The following is a 20,654-nucleotide window of genomic DNA, read 5'->3' as shown; positions in this document are numbered from 1 at the left end:
GGTCAGGAAAGGAGTGAATAGCTGATGTGGGCTTCACCCATTGCTTAGGGGAGGGAGGCAATAATGTCTTGAAATTCAAGAACTACCTAGCAGAAGCACAGATATCAGAAGAAAGGACTGTGCCTTCCACAGCCTGCTCAACATTGTAGCAGGGGCATGAATACATGGAAGAGCCAGCTGACCTGCACTGTGGTAGACAGCATAAAGAAAAACTGGAGCAGTCTACTCTTCTTCCCCCTCCTACCACAGTAATGTGGACTGGACATAAGTTGAGGTTACCCAAACTTATTTCTCCCAAGAAAGGAGACCACACTACAGGGTTGTATGTGATGCTAATGGGTGGGTTGGGGAAAAGTCACTTTGGTAATGAGAAGGTGGGTCAAATCGGTTAAAAACCTCTCATAAAGTATAACCAAATATTAAATTACCCAATGCATTACACTATTGTGTCTGTTACCACTACTTGAGTGACTTAAGTGACCTAGACTTTTCAATTCTACATCATGCCTGTATATGGCATGATTTCTGATGGCACTTTAACTATAACTAATGTAGAAATGAAATCCCTGTAAAGGAAAGTTTAAGGACATAAATAGTATTCTGTTTGACCACTGAGACTTATAAATGAAGACTACGGGTAAGTTTTGCAAGGTAGTGGTGGTAGTTTTACAAGACATGGTTTTCTGTGAAGTATGTGTTTAGAGGGGATGGAAGGAAGTATTTATATTGGTCAGGTGGAACAAGGTTCCACTGAAGATTATGATCTTTGAATGTGTGCTCACCATAACGTTCTATGTTTGTAGTCCATCTCGCCCTTCATTCTTACATATGGGTTCGGCTCCGACTCTGCCTATTACAAAGCTCAAAGTCTTCTAGTTGGCTCGTGGCTAGGTATATATCCCACAGTGCACCAGTACAATCCCCAGATCTTGTTTGCTGCTAAAGTATAGAAAGACAGAACTAAAGCTATCCAGAAAGAACAACAATAATGAAAGGTCTCCACCCTATCAAGATAAGACTATCCTGTCTCCAGATCCTTCCAGGATGGGGGTAGGAGGGTGGGTTCGTAAGAATGAAGGGTGAGATGGACTACAAACATGGAATGTTATGGTGAGTACATAACTTCTTTATGTTATGTTCTGTAGTCCTATCTCGCCTTCATTCTTACATATGGGACAGTATCCCTCGCACCTTATTCTTGGGTGGCTCACAGAAAAATACTCCTGAGTACCATGGAACCAAAGGAGGCTCTACCCCTAGAGGTCAGGTCCAATTTGTAATGAGAGGGGCAGCCCAGGTTGCTGCTGCACAAATACTGTTAATTGGAACTTTGCCTTGGAAGGCTGCAGATGTAGACTGGGATCGTGTAGAATGAGCCTTAATCTTGAATGGTAAAGGCTTTCCATTAGAATAAATGAAGGAAATGCAGCTCGAAATCCAATTTGAAAGGGTCACTTTGGAGACTGGGAGACCTAATCTGGAGTCTGAGAATGATACGAACAATTGGTCTGACGTCCAGAGTTCCTTAGTCCTGTGAAGATAGAACCGTAATTGTCTGAACATCCAACTGATGAAATTTGTATTCTGCTGCGTTGGAATGGTTAGGGAAAAACACCAGCAGCTCTACAGTTTGGTCCAAGTTATTATGAGAGCAAACCTTAGGGATAAAAGATGGATTTGTGCGAAAAGAGACTCTGTCTTTGTGGAAAATCAAATAAGGGGGCTTGATAGACAGTGTTTGTAACTCTGATACTCGTCTAGTAGATGTGATGGCTACTAGAAACAAAGTCTTCCAAGACGGAAACTTCGGTGGACACGGAAGAGCAGGTTCAAAGGGTGGAGAAGTTATTTTGGACAGGACGAAGTTTAGATCCCAGGAAGCTACCAGTTCCTGAAAAGGAGGTTTCTGCAAAGTAGCACCTTTAAAGAAAGTTTTACACAAACGGTGTGACATCAGGTTATTTTCATGTTGACCCACATGAAAACTAGATATTGCTGCCAACTGAACCCTAATTGTGGCAGCAGCAGATCCCTGGTGGAAAAGTTTGGGCAAAAGTTCTAAAACCACTGGGATGGATGCGGTGTAAGGGCCAACATTCCTTTCTTCAGCCCAGATAGAAAACCTTTTCCATTTACTAGTGTATAACTTCCTAGTGGAAGGTTTATGTGAAGATGTGAGTCAAAGCAGGTGAAAAATCATGAAGCCTGACTAAGGATGGAATTTGAGCAGCCACGCTGTCAAATTGAGGGTGTGGAGGCTGGGGTGAAGAGAGCCTGACGTGTGTCAAGAAGTCTGGCACTGGGTCCAGAGTCTATGGATTGTCTGGTAGATGAGGCCCGAGGAAGGGGAACCAAATCTGATGAAGCCAGTACAGAGTGATGAAAATCAGTTTGCTTCCCAACAGCTTCATTTTCTAAATCACCTTTGGTATGAGAGGAAAGGGAGGGAAAGCATAAAGGAGACCCAGAGGCCAATCGTGAACAAGTGCTTCTCTCGGTGACTCCCCCCGAGGGGGGGGGGGGGGATAAGGGAAAAGTAGCTGCTGCATTTGGAGTTGATCGGACTGGTGAAAAGATCGCAGCAAGGCCGTCCCCACTTGCGGAAAATCTGTTCTGCTATTTCCTGCTTCAGAGACTACTCGTGAGGCATCAAGACTGCCCGGCTGAGTTTGTCTGCTATCATGTTGGTTGTCCCTGGGATGTGCGTTGCCACTAGAAAGTGCTGGGAAGATATCGTCCAATTCCAAACCCGAATCGCCTCCCGACAAAGGAGGTAAGATCTGGTTCCACCTTGCTTGTTGAGATACCATACCACAGACATGTTGTCTGACTGGATTGCTATCGTCCCAAGAGGAAGAAGGTCGTGAAGTGCTTGCAACGCTAGAAGCACCGCCCTAATCTCTAGGACATTGATATGCAGGTGAGCCTCGTGATCTTGCCATGTGCCTTGGACAGTCCTGCCTAGATAATGCCTCACCCTATCTGTGGTCACAGTAGCAACGGGTTAGCGAGGAAGGAATGGAGTGCCTGTCGTTAGTTGGTCAGGTTGAATCTACCAGCGGAGGTTCTTTTTGCAAGACTCTGTTAAGATGATGTGGTGGGATAGAGGCAGATGTTGAAAGGACCACTGGGATGATAGATGCCATTGAAGAATTTGCATATGTAATCTGGCCAGAGGTTCTAGCATTATGGTGGAGGCCATGGTCCTGAAGAGTGTCAGCACTGTCTTTGCCTTGAATTTTTGAAGAGGAAGTAGACGGAGAACTTGTATGAGGTTCTGTGCTCTTTCTGCAGGAAGATGAGCTAACCTGGCGACTGCGTCTATTTTTGCACCTATAAAAGTCACAAATTGAGAGGGTGATAAGGCAGACTTTTCCCAATTTATAGTAATCCCCAGCTGGGTACAAAGTTGGATAGTGGAATCTCTGGTTTGAAGGAGTAGATGCCTGGTGGAGGTGGTCAGGAGCCAGTCGTCCAGGTATGGAAACACTTGGAATCCTAGATGTCTCAGGTGAGCTGTCACTACTGCCATACATTGGTCTCACCACAGCCCCCAGGGTGTTCACCAAAAGTGCAGAGCACGAAACTGATAGTGACTGAAGCGTAAGTGGCTCCTCAACGCTCTGTCCATTTTTATATGGTAGCATGCATCTTGGAGGTCTATTGAGCACATCCAAGTGTCTTTCCCTAATAGTGGGAGGATAGACTGCAGTGTCACTATCCGGAACTTGTCCTTCTTTACGGATTTGTTTAGTTTGCTGAGGTCTAAGATGGTCCAGTCCCCTGTATGTTTTGGCACTAAAAAGAATCTGGAGTAAGTTCTGAATCCTACCTGGTCTGCAGGGACAGTTTGGATGACTCTGTTTACGAGCAACTTTTTCACTTCTACAGTTGCTTGATCCCTGTGATTGGGTGGAACATTGGAATCCTCTTGGGAACGTGAGGTAGATGAGAAAAGGGTATGGAATAACCTTCTGGTGATAATTCTTTCTTTGTACCCATTTGTCTCGGGTGATGCTTAGCCAGGCTTCGGGATACAAAGAAATACGACCCCCGACTGGCTCCAGAGAAGCACAGCTGGGCGCCACATCAGGAGTGCTGATAGGGACGGCCTCGAAATGAATCGTGCCTCTAGGGTGACTTCTACCATTTGTTCCTCTGACTCTGACTCTGAAGGAGGAATCGCCCTGTGCATCCGGGAAAAATCTTTGGGACTTCTTGATCCACATCTTACCACATCTCTGACCCTTGGGGTATGGTCTAGAGGGGATGGTAAAATGTACTCCCATGGCAGACGGCGTTTTCCCTTCTTGCTCGCACCTGGTGAGTGCATCTTTTAACTTGGGTCCAATCAATGAAGAACTGTCAAAGGGGGTGTTGGTAAAGGTAGACTTGAATGGCTTCGCAGAATTACACAAGCGCATCCAGGAGTGTTTCCTAAGGGAAACTCCTGATCCCGCTGCCCTACTTGCTCCGTCGGCTGCATAAGAAATCAGCCTCATGGAGGAGTTAATGGAATTTAAGGTGGACAACTGAGCAGACACCTTATCAAGGACTCCTTCAGTAGATGTAGATGTACCTTGTAGAGTATCTCCCAACTCTTTAAGGAGATCTCTCCGAAGCCTCGTAAAATGTGTTAGATAGTTCAGCGATCTGAGAGTGAATGCCGCTGACAAAGAGATACATTTCCTGTATCTATCCATCATTCGAGACTCTGTTCAGCGGATGGACAGATGAAGAAGTCTCTGCTAGTTTCTTCTTAGTGGCCGCCGCCACCACCATGGCATCTGCAGGCACACCCTTGGATAAGAATTTCTTCTCTTTGGGAGCAGACAAAAATTTATTGGGTCTCCTGGGAACTGGCTCCATGGCATCAGGAGTCTCCCACACCTTCCGACTAACAAGGTCTAAAAGTTCATCAAAAGGTGGAGACACCCAAGAGGCTGAAGGTTGAGACCCGAAAGCCTTCATGTACCCAGACTCCTCATCAGAAGGGGTAACAGTGGGCCAGCCACCCCTCTGCTTAAGGATCTCCAAGATGTCTACAACAGACTCATCAGGGGACGACTTGGGGGACCCTTCCGACTCCTCGGTCAGTGTCACAGGTAAGGGCCTCATCCTAGGAGTCTATATGCTTCCTCTTGCATGTTCTCTTCCGAGGGGGCTCCTCTGAAGCATATTCCAGGGAGGTCTCGGAAGACTGGAGTCCACCTACCGGGAGCTCCTGAGGTTGTGGGACTCAGCACCTACTCTCTTTCTTGACAGCAGAGACAGAGGTCAGTGCCCGAGGGGGAAGAGTGTCGGTACCCTTGAGTGGAGCTGATGAGCAGGACAGCGCACTCCTCATCTTTAAGACAGACCTCTCCGGCTCCGAAGACCTCCTCTGCTCCAAGGAGACAGAGGAAGTCATCAGCTCAGAGATAGATGTAGGATCCAAGCTCACCCTAGCTGACGCACCGAGAGGGAGACTCTGAACCAAAGAGGTTCAAGTCCAAGTGTCCCCATCTGGGCCGACTGGTGAACTTCGGCTCCTAGACACCAAGGACGGCACCGAAGGTGTCGGAGCAGAACTCTGGCCTCGAGGGGAGCTGGAACTGAGGTTTCCACAACAAGTAGTACTGAACACTCTGGCTCCGAAAGGCCAGCACAGTTTGGAGGAGGAACCACAGTAGGGGGAATAGACTAGGGTGGCTCTGGAACCGACTGGGTCAGAGCCAACAACATTTTGGGCAAGGCAGACTACTTCAGGAGTCTGAGCACTAGTCTCTCCACATCTTCCTCTGACAGGCTCCTGGAGGATCTGGAAGACTGTGTGGGTGTTCTGGACCTCTGCAAAATTGGGGATCTTAAAGTAGGGGAGACCGGCTCCAATGTAGTCTCTCAGTAGTCTGCTCCAAAGTGCTTGGGGCCGAAACTGAAGTCTCAATATTAACAACCTCGACCGGCTCTGAGGACTGTGGAGCCGAGGAGGTAGAAGTCTTATCCGGCTTCGAGTTTTTGAGGCAGTTCCGATGTACTGGACTGTGCCAGGGAATCCCTCTTGGTTGCTTTCATCTTCTCATTTTTGAAGGAATGAGATTTAGAGGAAGAAGAACTAGCCAAATCTTCCTCGACGGAAGGCTTGAGGAGACCTTTTAAAAGTAGCTTGTTCTTCCACTCCTGGAGAACTCTGGAGCTAAAGGAATGGCAAAACAAGCAAGTTTCCTGCAAATGAATGGCTCCAAGACAATAAACACAGTTGCTATGGCCATCTGTGATTGACATCTTCTGGCAGCACTTTACATATTTTTTAAAACCTGAAGGTTTATGGTCTTTAGCCTCTTTAGACATTATAACTGGCCAAGCAGCACACAAGCACAACTAGGACTAGTTCCTCTACCTTAAATGGACCTAGCCCTTGCCACACTCGCTCGCGCACACACACACCACGAGAACTAGGTCCTCTAACTCAAACGGGCCTAGCCCTGGGAAAAGAGAAGGGGATAAGAGAACTAGGTCCTCTAACTTAAACGGACCTAAGTAGAAAGGATATGACGTAAAAGGTCAGAATAGGATGTAAAAGGTCAGAAACTATCAACTACACTACAAACACACCAAAATTTGAAATTTTGAAAAGACCAACTTTTTCAAGGAATCTACGGCTCAAAACGCTAATTTGTAGGAACAAAGAAGGACAGAACTAACTATCAAATTCCTAACTCTCTAATAACCATAAACACTGCACAAAATATACAGAAAAATTAAGCGCAAACGTGCATGCTAATAGGAAGGACTAGCACACAGGATACCAACAGAGAACAACAAGGGCCAACGGCCAACCAGTTATCAACAGCCAAGTAATTTTAAAGTAAAAAAAAAAAACACCTCAATAGATCTGAACTACTGCTACACTAGTAAACTCTATCTGGAACCAAATAAATCTCTACACCACGGCCAAGCAAGAAGCACATCTGAACTAGTAGACACAGCAAACGAGATCTAGGGATTGTACTGGTGCACTATGGGATACCCACCTAGCTACAAGCCAACTAGAAGGCTTTGAGCTTTGTAAAAGGCCAAGTCTGAGCCGAGGATCAGCTCCGAACCCCTATGTAAGAATGAAGGCAAGATAGGACTACAGAACATTGTACAGTTTTTGTTCAGACCCCCATTTCTGCTGTCCATCAAGCCACAGCTGCAATTACCTATGTCCTTTTATGGGAATGAAGGATGGCTGTGTTATGACCAACATGCAGGCAATAATCAGAAGAATTTTCTCCTCTTCATGTGCCTGCACATGGCCATTGATTTCCAAGGCAGGACATGTAATAGGCTGATGCAAGGTGCTACTCATTTCTGCAAGTGATGCCATCCATACAGATCCCACCCCCTTCCAGCAAACTCCTCCTTGTGATCTCCAGTAATCACTAGGGATAATGTGGAGTGTATGAATTATGGAAGAGATGGTGGTAGGTGGGAAGGGGGTTAGCAGATGTTCTTCGTGTTTCACTGTTGCAGTCATCACATTTGGGTTATCCCTGCCAGGGTACCCTTGGCCAGCCCGAATACCAGAGACTTAATATTTCTGCGTCGATTGGTAGGACCGATGCCAGGTCATCAGTGGTATAAAGTAAGGCAGCCAATGCCATTACATCAGTCTTTCTTGCCATGGAGCCCGAAGCAGAAGCAGTTCGCATGAGTGCTGGTCAGCCGCTACCTGAGTTTTTGTTTCCGAACTGAAGTTGAAGTCTTCTAAAGCTAAGTACCCTGTTTGGGATCTTTTTTTCCTTGCACTAACTGATGTCAGAAAAAGTTAATAACTGTCTCGCCTGTGGAAAGCAAATACCACACACAGACTTCCACTCTTACTGCGTCACTTGTCTAGGCCCAGACCACGGCGTCCCCCACTGTCGCTTCTGTGCTTTGTTTAATGTCATGGGCCCTTATTTTAGCAAGATATTTTTGTTTACAGTCCTCTAATTCTGATTTGGCTTCGGTAAGCCATCCGACAGCAGATCTTCCGAAAAAACGTAAAGATAAAGACAGAGACCGCACAGGTCCAAACCTACCGGCGACTCTTCTGTTAAGCTAGTCGTCAGTCCTCCGGTATTCAATGAGGCGCTTTTGCAGCCCCTGATGCCTGCTTCTGTTGATTTGTAAGCTGCTACCGAGACCCTTTTGGAGTCCAGTATGCCGCAAAGCTCTTCTTCGTCTAAGGATCCTGCGGTCGTCTCTACCTTGGATGGGTCCAGAGCCGCTGAGCACCACCGAATCTCGACACAAACTGACATCTTCCTTTGTGACTACCATTCTTTGGAAATAAGTGTTCAAACCACACCCAAGAAACTGACTACCCACTCTCAGGCGTCTGGTACCTTGCCTCAGTCTCAAATGCTTAAAATGGCAGAAGAACTTATGGTTATCAACTACCCCCTCAAAAAGGAAAAGAGATCTGTCTTTAGTAGTTTTGTCTGAACAAGAGTCTGATGAATCTAATGCATTTTTGACTACAAAGACATGCAACCCCTCTCCACTTATGAGGATTCGGATGCAGAGGAATCCATTCCTTCAGCCTCTACCCTAGAGGATTTTTCCTTTGGGGAAACCCTGCATACTTTAAGGGAGCATTTCCAATGGGAGAGTCAGGACTACCCTCAGTCTAAAAAGAGACTCCGGGAATTCCTAGATCTTCCGCAACACAGACCCTTGGCTATCCTCCTAGTCCTGGATGTGGTGGATAATGTTTTCCTTGAATCCAGCTTGACTCCTGACGCCCTACCTCCTGCTCCTGAAAAACAGACCGGTACTACAGATTCCCTGACTCACACAAATATCTTTTTAAAAATCCAACAGCTGACCCTGAGGTCATTTCTCAAGGGCCAAAAGGAATTAAAGCAACCTCTACGAATCCTACTCCCTCAAACAGGTATTCCCAAGCATTGGATGGATGGGGTAAAAAAGTATACACCTCAGTTACTCTTGCTATCAGGGCACTAAATTGTCAGTTCCATAAATATCAGCAACATACCTTGGAACTCCTTAAACAAAAAATGTCTTCCTTTCTTGCTTGGGCAGAATCTAAAGATTTGCAAGATTTAATGCACTCTTAAGTCAAATAACAAAACACACTTTTTGCACTGTGGTTTTGATGCACTATAAGCTTCTTGCAGGGCAACAGTCACTGGATCGGTCATTAGAAGACATGCATGGCTTAAGGAACAACCCGTGCCAGCCCATGTCAAATCTAAATTGTTGGATGCCCCTTGCACTAAGGCAGAAGAGGCCTTAAAAAAGATGGAAGCAAAATCTATGCAAAAAGGTAAAGATTTCTTACAGGTCCAGCCCCCTAGGTTCAGCAGGCATTTTCCCTCCAAACATTGGTCCTTTCCTGTTCTGAGTAAACAGGCCCAGCCTAGGGCCTGTGGAAACAGACCCCCCCCCAAACAGCAGCCCCAGGGAATGCAGAGCTCTAAGCAGTGGACTACCTCCACTTCAAAATCAGGGAGTTCTAAGCCACCCCCTTATGGTAAGAACTCACAATGACTCACTTCCTCCCAACTTGCCCTATGACCACCTTCACTTACCCCTAGGAGGAAAACTCTCCTTTTACTCAAGCACCTAGGCCACCATTACCAAGGACCAATGGGTTCTGAACATTGTGTCTCAGGGATACAAATTCTCCTTTCACACCCTTCCAACCCCAAAAGGGTTACCAGATCTACCACCAAATTAGTGGGCAGAGGCACAAAAGCAAATCCATTCCCTGCTCTCTTTGAGGGCAGTAGAGCACATTCCTGCAGAACAGATAGGCCAAGGTTTCTACACCAGACTTTTTCTGGAGCTCAGAAAAGAGGGCACCTGGCACCCCATCCTCGATCTATCCATTCTACCTTCCAGGTCATCCCAAAATTCAAAATGCTCACCCTCCAGCAGCTGCTACCCATGCTTTCCAAGGATGCTTGGCTAGCCACCCTGGATCTAAAAGAGGCATACCTCCACATTTCTATCAGGGAATCATGCAGAAAATATCTTCACTTCAGGGCAGGATCTCAACACTTTAGTTATCTGAGCTTCCCTTTGGCTTATCTCCTGCTTCGAGTTTTCACAAAATGCCTGGCTCCAGCCATTGCCTTTTGCAGACAAAGAACTATTCAAATTTACCCCTATTTACACAACTGCCTTATTCAGGCAGACAGCCAGGAAAAGCTGTCAAGCACCTGGCCTTTGTAAAAAGCCTACTAACCTTCCTAGGGTACACAATCAACAAAAAGAAATAAAAAAAAACGGGTACCCACCCAAAGGAAAACCTTCCTGGGAGCAAGTCTGGACACAGCATCCCAGATGGCATACCTTACACCAGAGAAAAAAAAATTTCCTGTCAGCCTACTTCTCTCAACTGGCCACTAGTTCCCAGCTTTCTGCAAGGAAAATCCTGCAAGCCCTGGGGTTCATGGCCTCTTAATACTCCTCATTCCATATGCCAGACTGCATATGAGGAAATGTCAGTGGTACCTAAAGAGCCTTTGGTGTCAACACTCTCAAGATCTGGAAACTCTTCTGCCTATTATTCCCTGCCTCAGAAAGGAATTTCTTTGGTGGGCAACAGCCTGCTCCCACAACAAGGGACTGCCCTTCTCCCCACACCCTGCTGTCCAGACCCTCACTACAGACTCATCAGACTATGCTTTGTGTGCACACATGGATGGCAGGTGCATACAGAGCCAATGGAGCCCACAGCAAATCCCCCCTGTACATCAATCAAAAAGAGATGATGGCTGTGCAGCACGCCCTGATAGCTTTCAAACCTCTTCTCTCCAGGGGTTCTCCTGATCAAAACAGACAACACCACTATGATGTGGTACATCAACAAGCAGGGAGGGACTCGCTCCTACCCTCTATGCAGGCTGGTCATGACCCTTTGGCTCATAGCCTCTTGCATGCAACTACACCGGTTAGCACAATACCTACCAGGCTCTCTCAACTCCCTGGCAGACCAATTAAGCAGAAACCTTCTGGACCGACAAGAGTGGCAGCTCAACAGAAGTACCTTCACCCTAATAACTCGGAAATGGGGAACCCCGAAGGTCGACCTCTTTGCCTCCCACACCAACCCATCAGCCCAGCAAATTCTGCACCAGGGAGCATCACTGCATGGCTTGGAAAGTGGATGCCCTGTCCTTCCCCTGGGTCAATCTCTCGGTCTATGCCTTTCCTCCCCTACCTCTCATCCCCAGGGTACTGCTCAAAATAAGGGAGGAAAACCAAGGACCATTCTTATAGCTCTAGACTGGCCCAGACAGCACTGGTACCCCTTGCTGCGCAGCCTGTCCCTGCTGCCTTCATGGCATCCTCCTCAGATTCCAAATCTCCTAACCCAGAGGGAAGGGGAATTCATGCACCCCCAATTGTAGACACTCAATTTGGCAGCTTGGCTTATTCCTTAACCCCGAACCAATGTGTCATCCTCCGGTTCTGGATGTTATCTGTGAGGCCAGACGCCCTAGCACCAGAAAGTCTTCTGCAGATAAATGGAAAAGGTTCTGCACCTGGATCCAGGCTAAGGGGGCCAATATGGCACAGCCCTCCATCCCTCTCATCCTGGATTACTTTGACCTACACAGTGGTCTCTCTTTCTCCTCTATAAAAATTCATGCCTCTGCTATTTCTGCTCATTTTCCCACTGAGCAGCTCCTTTTCTCACACCCTTTGATCCAAACGGGTCTATATTAGAAAGCTGACCGCTTTCTTACCGAATGCCTAAAAGTCGACCAATCTTCATCGAACCGCGAAAACATTGATCGTCCAGAGGAGTGAAAGCGGTAATGCCGAATCATCATGGTTGGCCTTCTGCGGTATAGCTCCATAAGGTAAGTGTGCGATAGTTACGGACCTTAGGGTTAGGGTACGGGTTAAGTGCATACATGGTGGTATATGTAAGATTTAGTGTAGGGATAGAAGTAGGGTTTAGTTTAGGGTTAGTAGAGTTTTGGTTAGTGTATGTATGTGGTTTATTTAGTTTGTTTGTGTAGGTAGAATATAGTGGGCGGTGGGGGTGGGACAAGTATGAGAGTTCGACTTTTTAAAGTTTGCAGTTTAGAGTGCTCGGTGTTTATGCGGTTCGATGACGATGGGTCGACATTTAGGTATTTGGGTCTATATTATAAAGTCGACTGCTTACTTCATCGATCAAACAGAGGGGCTAGCAACTTGAGGCCCCCCAGAAGAGCACCAGCTTGAGACTTTAATTTTGTCTTGGAAAAGCTCACCCTGCCTCCTTTCGAACCAGCTTCTTCTGCAGGGCTAAAATTTCTCTTCAGGAAGACCGCCTTCCTTCTGGCCATCACTTCAAAAACACTCATGGCTGTAGAACCCTTCATCATCTTCCATGCAGACCGGATATGCCTCAGAACTAACCCGTCCTTTATGCCCAAGGTGGTGTCCAGTGTGGCTCTCAACCAATCCGGGTCTATATCACATAGTCGAAGTTTTATAACTTCGAACAAAAGGGAAAACAAAATAAACTGTTTTAAGCACTGCTACTTGAATGTGCCAACTCAGAGATCGCACCACATTGAACAAAACGGCAACCTTCGCTTATGGAGATTTCCACTGAAATGCTCGAACTTTTACAAATTCGAACTTATGGTCTCGACCATATGAGGTTCAAACTTGTAAAAGTTCGACTACGTGATAGGAACCCAACCAATCCATTCATTTGCCCGCATTCTTTCCTAATCCCCAGAAAAAGGGGCAAAGGATTCTTCACTTCTAGATCTGCACAGACAGCTCGGATACCATCCAGACAGGAATAAATCCTTCAGAAAGTCGGATCAATTGTTGGTTAGCTTTGCTACAGGGGCAGAAGGCAAAGCCATCTCCAAGCAAACCATTTCCAAATGGATAGCACATTGCATCCATTTCTGCCAAAAACAGCATGGTAAGCCTCCCCCCAAGGGGGTCAGGACGCACTCCACCAGAGCAGCCTCCACCTCTGCAGCTTTCTTCAGAGGAGTCCCCACCAGGGACATCCTGAAGGCTATCACCTGCCTCTCATCTCCAAATTCAGGGCAGGGTTTGCCTCTGCAGTCTTGCAGGGCATCCTAGCCAGCCCCTAGCTTCCTTGACTGCCTCCACCTATTTCCTCAGCTTTGGGAATCTACCCAAATGTGCTAGCTGCAACAGTGAAACACGAAGAACATAGTACAGTTGTGTACACTTACCATAAATGTAGCTGTTCGAGTGTATTCACTGTTGCAGTCCTGGTCTCCCTCCCTTTCTCCTTTTATTACCATTCTTCCTTGTTGTTCTCCTTTCCTTACAAGGGACATACTGGTATTTATTTTCCACTGGTGGGGTTCTTCCACCAGAACCTGGCCTCCTACTTTGGGCTCCTGACAGGTTAGGGCAAGAAAAACTGATGTAATGGCGTTGGATGCCTTACTTTATACCACTGACGACCTGAAGTCAGTCCTCAAGCGATGCAGAAATACTAAGTCTCTAGTATTCGGGCCGGCTGAGAGCTAGCCTGGCAGGGATAACCCAAGTGTGATGACTGTAACAGTGAGTACACTCTAATATCTACATTTACGGTAAGTGTCACAACTGTACTTTACTGATTAGGTTCTAAAGACAGATTTAAAATGAATCTGGTTTGCTTTGTGCTAGAAAATGAGATTATTTTAACCATTGTGTGTTCTACCCCCCCCCCCCCCCAGAGTGGACATGTGACTGGACAATCTCAGCTGTACTCTATGGAAGGACGTCTGGGGCAAGTGATCGAGGCACAGGCAGTGGCTCTACCTCAGTATACATTTTCACTGAACAAACATCCGTCATCAGTATTTGTGGCAGCAGTGCGGGGAAGTCAGAAGAAATCTGGCCAGGTCAGTAATATTGAGGTTAGCTTTCTTTTATAACGAGTCCCTTGCTGTAAGGTACACAGTCCTAATCTGAGAGACAGCAGAAAAGTTCACTGTGCAAAGCTTTTTCAGCATTTGCTAATATCTGATCTTCATGGGAGGAAAAGTTGCAGCATTGTATAAATGAGCTTCTCATTCATCATACAATTCCTTTTTCCAAGCAGTCCAAAGGTATCCATGTCTGAGGGTAACGCTTTCCTTTGTGTTGCTGCTACTCTCTTTTACTGCCTGATGGGTGTTTTTGCTTATCCAGGTAAAACGTAACAAGGGTAAATACAAAAGTACATGCTTTTTGTGTCTCGATTCTGTAAAATGTTTTTATCCAGAAATTGTTAGGACATCCTATATGTGATTGTGAAATAAGTGTTATCAGAAGGCAAGACAAATGTGAACTTCACACCTTGGGAATAAAAAACTGTTGTGCTGAAAAAATGAAACTTGCACAGAATGTTTCGGAGTGGTGTTGGATTACAGAGATCTCCAGGACAGCAAATAAGTGTTTCAACACTAATAACACAAGAGTCTGCTGAGTGGTATGACATGGTGATGAGTAAGAAGGCAGCTATCCAAAAATGGGAATGCTCCGTATTTGTTTCATCATGCATGCCAATACTGGGTTAAATATTTTGTAAATGCTCTTGGTGTTGTGGGCAGAGCTAACTACCGCAAATGAGTTGTTCCTTGAGAAGTTGAGGAATTACCTGTTGGAATACTGGAATGTATAGAAAGGTGGCTTCCTTATTCAAGGCTGCTGTTAAGGAGCTCTTATTATGGACGCCTGCCTTAGGTTTGATACTAGTGATGAACATTCAACTATGTGGTCACTTGTGCAATTCTAGGGTTTCACATTTAAAGACTGGGATTGTAGTATCTTGGTGGTTTCTACTTTCCACTGATAAGCGATCTAACTGTATAAGTAACAGGGATGTGGGTACAGGGAAGATCTGACCCCTGCATACATTTTTTTTTGTAGTTATGTCAGTTATGGTTACTTTTGAACAATTTCACTTTTATTGTGAATACACTTGATTAAAGTGAGACCATTTTGTAATATAGTAATGGAGCTGTTGTTGGAGGAAGCAAATTCTTCAGGTTAACATGCAAGGTCACAGTTGAAATGAATGTGTATAGAAATTACAAGTACAATGCTGGCCTCCATCTATTCCCTTTACTGGAATCAAAATGAGTTTTGAATGAAATGGCAGGAAGTTGCACCCAATATATTGCCTCTGTCTTTAACAACTAAGAGATGTGGGGACTCATGAAGGCATGAAAGGAGGAGTTATTTGCAACCTGTGAGGAACTGTCATTGGGCCAATGTGTTACATCACAGGATCTTTACGTTGTGGAGAGTACTAATGATTTCTAACAGGTCTGTTAAAATAGATTGTCAAGTAGGAAGACTTCTAAGGACTTGTGTATAGTGGCAAATTGAGGAATCCAAGTGATTCAGACACCCATCAGCAAACGGATCTGACCTCAGTAGTAAACAGCATCATTGGAAAAATAGTGAAAAGGCTGGTTAGATTTTTGAAGGACAACAACCTCCAAATATATCTGCCATCAAATTCAGACTACTGGTATGTAGCAAGAAGATGAAAGAAGCCCCATGGATACCTAAGACCATAACAAAAATGTACTCTTGTCATAAAGGGCTTTTAATTTGCTACAACAAAGATAACTGGTAAAGTTTAAAGGGACTGGTGTAAGAGAAAATAATGACATGATTGCACAGACTGTAGTGAGGCAGACAAACAAGAAGCTGTACAGTGATGAGTCCTGGAATTTATGGTTTTCAATGTATTCGCTAGCCACATGTGAATTAAAAAAAATTAGATCAATGTCTTTGTGGATAACAGAAACTGGGTGCACAATAGTCAAAGAAGGGGACAGTCTTGCAGGGGATGTTAAAAATGTTGTCAATGTGAACAAATATTTGAGGCTAAATGTTGATAAATGCAAGAAGTTGAATATGGGGAGTAAAGGGTTGATATGCGAGCTGGAGTCTGGGAAACGACCCAACGAACATAAAAAAAAAGATGGGGGGGGGGATGCCTGTAAATGCAGCAGATCAGCAGTGTGGAAAATAGTCAGCGCTTATTTGGCAGCTAGAGCTGTTAATGAGCTGTTTCTTGCAGTTAAAGGTAGAATTTGATTGCTTCCATTTCCCTACACTGCAAGCTACTGAATAAGGGCAACCTGGGAGAACTGTCTTAACAAACAGATTAACAAAAAAGCCAACCCACCTTCATCGGGCACAGATTATAGAAACAAGGAGTTGATCCCTCTGTTCTGTAGGCATCACTGGGGCCTTAGTTGAAGTACAGCATCCAGTTTTGGTAACCATAAGCAAAAAGCAAAGGTGCTAGAGAAGATGCAGAAGGCGGCTACCAAGATGGCAAAAGGGTGGAAGATTAATTGTGTGACAGTAAACTAAAACCTAGGGCTACACTCTTAGGAGGGCAGAGTAAAAAATCAGCACTCGCCTCATATTCCCTTATCAGAGCTTTCAGGACCTTAACAGTGACCCTCAATATTGCTAACAGCAACATTTTAATTCATATTCACATTATGAATTCTGAAACCTGCTGTTCTAAAAAAAAAATGCAGGGGGTAGCAGCCCCCCCCCCCCAACTGTCTCAACCCTCTTTAGATGTACTTATTAACTCGGTCAGTATACTTTTAGTATGAAAAAGTAAATGTAATCCTAGAATCTGTATGTACTACTTTTCCCACAATCACTTTTGACTCTTTTCCAAGGCTAGCAGCTGCATTTTGCAGAACTGTAAGATATCTGTATCAAGTCCACAAAGAAATTAAGTGGGCGGCAAAAGAAATGATCAGAAAAAGGAGTGGGTTTGTAGACAATTAATCCAAAGCTACAGGCAGCTCAAGATTCAGCTTAAACTACAGCAAATGTTTCACTGATAGGGTCGTGCAGAACTGGCTTCTGGATGGGAAAATACCAGGTAGGACAACTCTCCCCATGGGTGATTTATGCTTATAAATCCAAGCATATCTCTCAATTGGAAAGACCCCAAAGATTTATAGCCAAGAAAATTATAGGTCTTAAATTTTCAACTACCCCTATAAATTAGAAGGCCTCTCCTTGTACTCTTGTTACAAGTTGCTGCAAAGTGACCCGTGTCTCCCTTTTTAAAGCTGTGAAACAGACCTACATGTCAGATCATGAGCTGCATCCAGCTGACACCTATAACCAAGGGGGATGCCTTGGCTCATCCTGCAAAAATTTTCTGAGCTGCTAGGGACTCCATAGCCTGATACTATAATCTTCTCTGCTACTACTATATGGCAATGAGGTTTTAGGCATCTTTTCTCAGATTTTGCAATGAAGCATGAAACTGGCATGAGTGATGAAAAGGTATACAGGAAACTTTGCCAAGGAAATGAGGGCACCCTCTATCACCCCCCCCCCTGCCCAGATGAACTGAGCAGAATGGAAGAAACCTGCCCCCCCCTTTTTTCCATGTAGTAAATGGGCAGACCTCTGGGGTACCTCACTTCCAGAAGACTGACCAGACAGTACTGTAAAATCCTCAGCAACAGGAGATGTTCATAGAAGGTTATTAGGCTAATGGCCCTACAGCCTTTACAAGCCTAACAGTGTAAAAATCTACCCTTATCCACCTCAGACCGTAGAGAGATTTTGTGATCGGCACTAATTACCCCTGTCCATGAGGGACATGGGTGTCACCCCTGGGATGAATTTATGGTCACCCATCCAGTTTTCAAGGTTGTGCTTGAATAGGGTCATTGTGGAGCTCTGTTTCACATGGAGTTGGAGCTTATTCCAGAGGCATGGCAATCGCTGGGAGATGCATCTGTCTCTCTAGCATGTTCTGTTAATGTCACGAGCTAGGTTGAGATCCCTGGAGTGAGTTATTCTGTCCCATTTGATTTATAGATGTGCAGCATTCCCATTAGGGCAGGGTCCAAGACTACTCTGTAGGGCAGGCGCAGGTGGCCTCTCAGCAGCCTGTATGATAGAGCACAGTGACAGGGATTTCAGTCTTAACATGTCATATTTTGGAGGCCCTGGACTCTCTTGGTAAGAAACCTCTGTGGTCTTTCCAGTTGCTGTAGCTGTCTGGTGAGGTACATACAGTAGGGAGCAATGTACTCAATTTGTGGTCTGATAAGGGTTGATTTCAGCAGAGCTATAATCTCCCTGGTCTTGGATGCAATGCCCTTATTTATGAAATACACATGGTGATCTAAGCTTAAATTGCCAACAACCTGTGTTCCCAAGTCTTGCACTACTGAGTAAGCTTAGAGGGGTACTATGTATATCATAATTATCCCCTCTGGCAATGCATTCCTTGCTAACAAGGCTTTTTTGCATTGTTTGTGAGTTAGGGCTGATTCAGACAAATGATTGGTGCCATTCTGTAATATGTTAACATCGTTGGGGGGGCTCTATGATTGCACCCAGTTTACATTCATCTGCAAACTTAAGTTACAGGCCAATCTACCTTTGCCTGGACTTCACAGAAATAGATTCAAAACAGAGGGCATCACAGATTCTTGTGGTACACCACTGGTAACTGGTCTACTGGTGTAGGTGGACTCCCTGACTTTGACAGTGTGCATTCTGTCAGTGAGCCAGCTGGCTACACATCTCGTAATGTATGGGTTAATCCTCAGCTGGGAGAGTTTCTCCGATACCTGAATGTGGGATTGTGTCAAAGGCCTTGGTTAAATCAAGATGGCTAGTATACACTATTTTGCCCTCAACCAGGGCTTTGGTGATATTCTCCAAGAAGTCCACCAGGTTTAATAAACAAGATCTACCCTTGAAACCATACCGGGTCTAGTTTGAAGGTCACCTATATCCTTGTGGATAAGGTCCATGATTTTTTTTCCATGGCCTTGCAGATAAGACTGGTTAAGCTTCTGGGTTGATGGTTCCCAGAGTCAGTTGATGGACCCCCTTTGTGCAAGGAGCTTACTTTTACTGTTCTCCGATCTGCTGGGACAAAGCCAGTTCTTGGGCTATGGTTAGGAAGTTTCAAGTGGTTCTGCTATGTGTTGTTTATTAAGCAGCCTGGCATTATCTGGTCCCATACAGGCCATGTTTTTGGCTTTGGAGAGTATGTTTTGGACACAGCTAAAGAATGCTTATTTTCTTTAGCTACGGATGCTAATTTTGACTTTGCTAATTTAGATTGTGTAATATTTTTACTAACTTTGTTAATCCGTTTATTTTTGCTATTGTAACTCTGCACATGGAGCTTTTCTCCCAGGCCTTCCATTGAAAAAGAGGTCATCTCGGCCCAATGGACTTTCCCAGTTAACAAACTACAAATAAATTAAATAAATAAATCTGATTTGCTTGTTCAAGCTGTGGAGAGTATTCCTCCTCTGTGTTGGTTCCCTCCTATTTTTACATATCAGTTTATTTTTTTAACTTATTTATACTTGCAGTCCACCAGGGTGGTGGTAGCCTGTTTTTTCGGGAAGAACTGGCTTTGTTCCTGTTGGGCACAGCCGGGTCAATGCATTTAAGTAGCTATGCAGGGCAATTGTGTATTCCTCTACATAGGAGTCACTGTTGTTTATGCTGGTGTGGGCTTTGAAACTTTTTATATCATCACTTAGTAGGCAACAGTTTGCTTTGGAGAAATTTTTTTTACTCTTGTGGGGATGTCAGGTTTGATCTTTACTTCAAATGAGACAGATTTATGGTCTGACGTTACCAGGGATGGCAACAAATGGGGTAGTGCATTGACCCCCCCCCCCATGTTGGTGAGCACTAGGTCCAGGATATTTGAGCCCTTTGGGGGGGGGGGGGGGATGTGGACCAACTGTTCTAAGGCATTTGAGTTACAGTCCAGGAACCCTGTAGCAATAGTGCTTGTGCTCCTGTACGTTGCCTAATCAATGGAAGGATAGTTGAAATCTCCCATGACCAAGGTGTTTGGCTGTATGATGAGCGACTCTAGCAAGTCCAGGTAGGCGGTGTGCTTCTCCTGATTCATGGTGGGGGACTTGTGGGTAACAATGACGTGGTAGTTGGACCTGGAGTAACTCAGTCTTACTGTTTCACCAGTCTTAAGGTGTATTTGGATTTAATGAAGATTGGTACACCTCCACCTTTGGTTCGTTTTGGTGTGGGGGTGTGAGGGACATGCAGCCCAGGGAGTCTGTCACTGCATTAAGTTCTTCAGGGATGTGAACAGCTGTTACTGGACTTCACTAACAAAGGTTTGAGACAAGTTTGCCATTTAACCTCACCACCCACTACAACATCTGCATCCTTAGCTGTGTGAATGTAAAGAATAGTTGTGTAAGATCTTGCCATAACTGCAGTATTCATAACCTGAGGAAGATTTTGCCTAGGTGACCAGAACTTCCGGCCAGTATAGCAAAGATTTGAGCTGCTGCAAGGTACGTGCAAAGCTGCACATAATGCAGCAGAGCGTCTGCCATAAAAGTGACATCTGCACATACCATCCTCAAAACTGAATGCCCCAGTCAGAACTTCAGCCCAGTGATGAAGCAAAAGAAAAATCCATGTGAAAATCCAAGGAACCGCATGAACAAAGGGGCAAGGAGGGTGGGTTAGAATATTGCAACATGGAAGAGAGGGACATCTATGGTTATGGTAAGATTTTGCAGAACTATTCTATGTTCTTCTATTCCTGTGTTGCAGTATACATAACATGAGGGAGAATACCAAAGCTCATGAGTGAGAAGGAGGGTGGGCAGGCGCTCAAGAGGTCTCCACAAAGTCAT

At 45.1% G+C, this 20,654-nt stretch overlaps 1 protein-coding gene across 5 annotated transcripts in view; it reads left to right on the top strand.

Moving 5' to 3' along the window:
* LOC122813996 (clathrin heavy chain 1-like) overlaps positions 1-20,654 on the top strand; it is a 139,110-nt gene that overhangs the window by 78,396 nt on the left and 40,060 nt on the right. For all 5 annotated transcript variants that reach the window (XM_044086572.1, XM_044086574.1, XM_044086573.1 and 2 more), the window contains one exon: positions 13,695-13,862. In XM_044086572.1, coding sequence (XP_043942507.1) covers positions 13,695-13,862 — 168 coding nt within the window. The remainder of the gene's footprint in view (positions 1-13,694; positions 13,863-20,654) is intronic.

The sequence above is a fragment of the Protopterus annectens genome, chromosome 10.part0 (genome assembly GCF_019279795.1).
Source record: "Protopterus annectens isolate FY-2018-M chromosome 10.part0, PAN1.0, whole genome shotgun sequence".
Lineage (NCBI taxonomy): Eukaryota > Metazoa > Chordata > Ceratodontiformes > Protopteridae > Protopterus > Protopterus annectens.
Note: the sequence above shows the minus strand (reverse complement) of the source record. Positions and strands in the feature narration are given on the sequence as shown.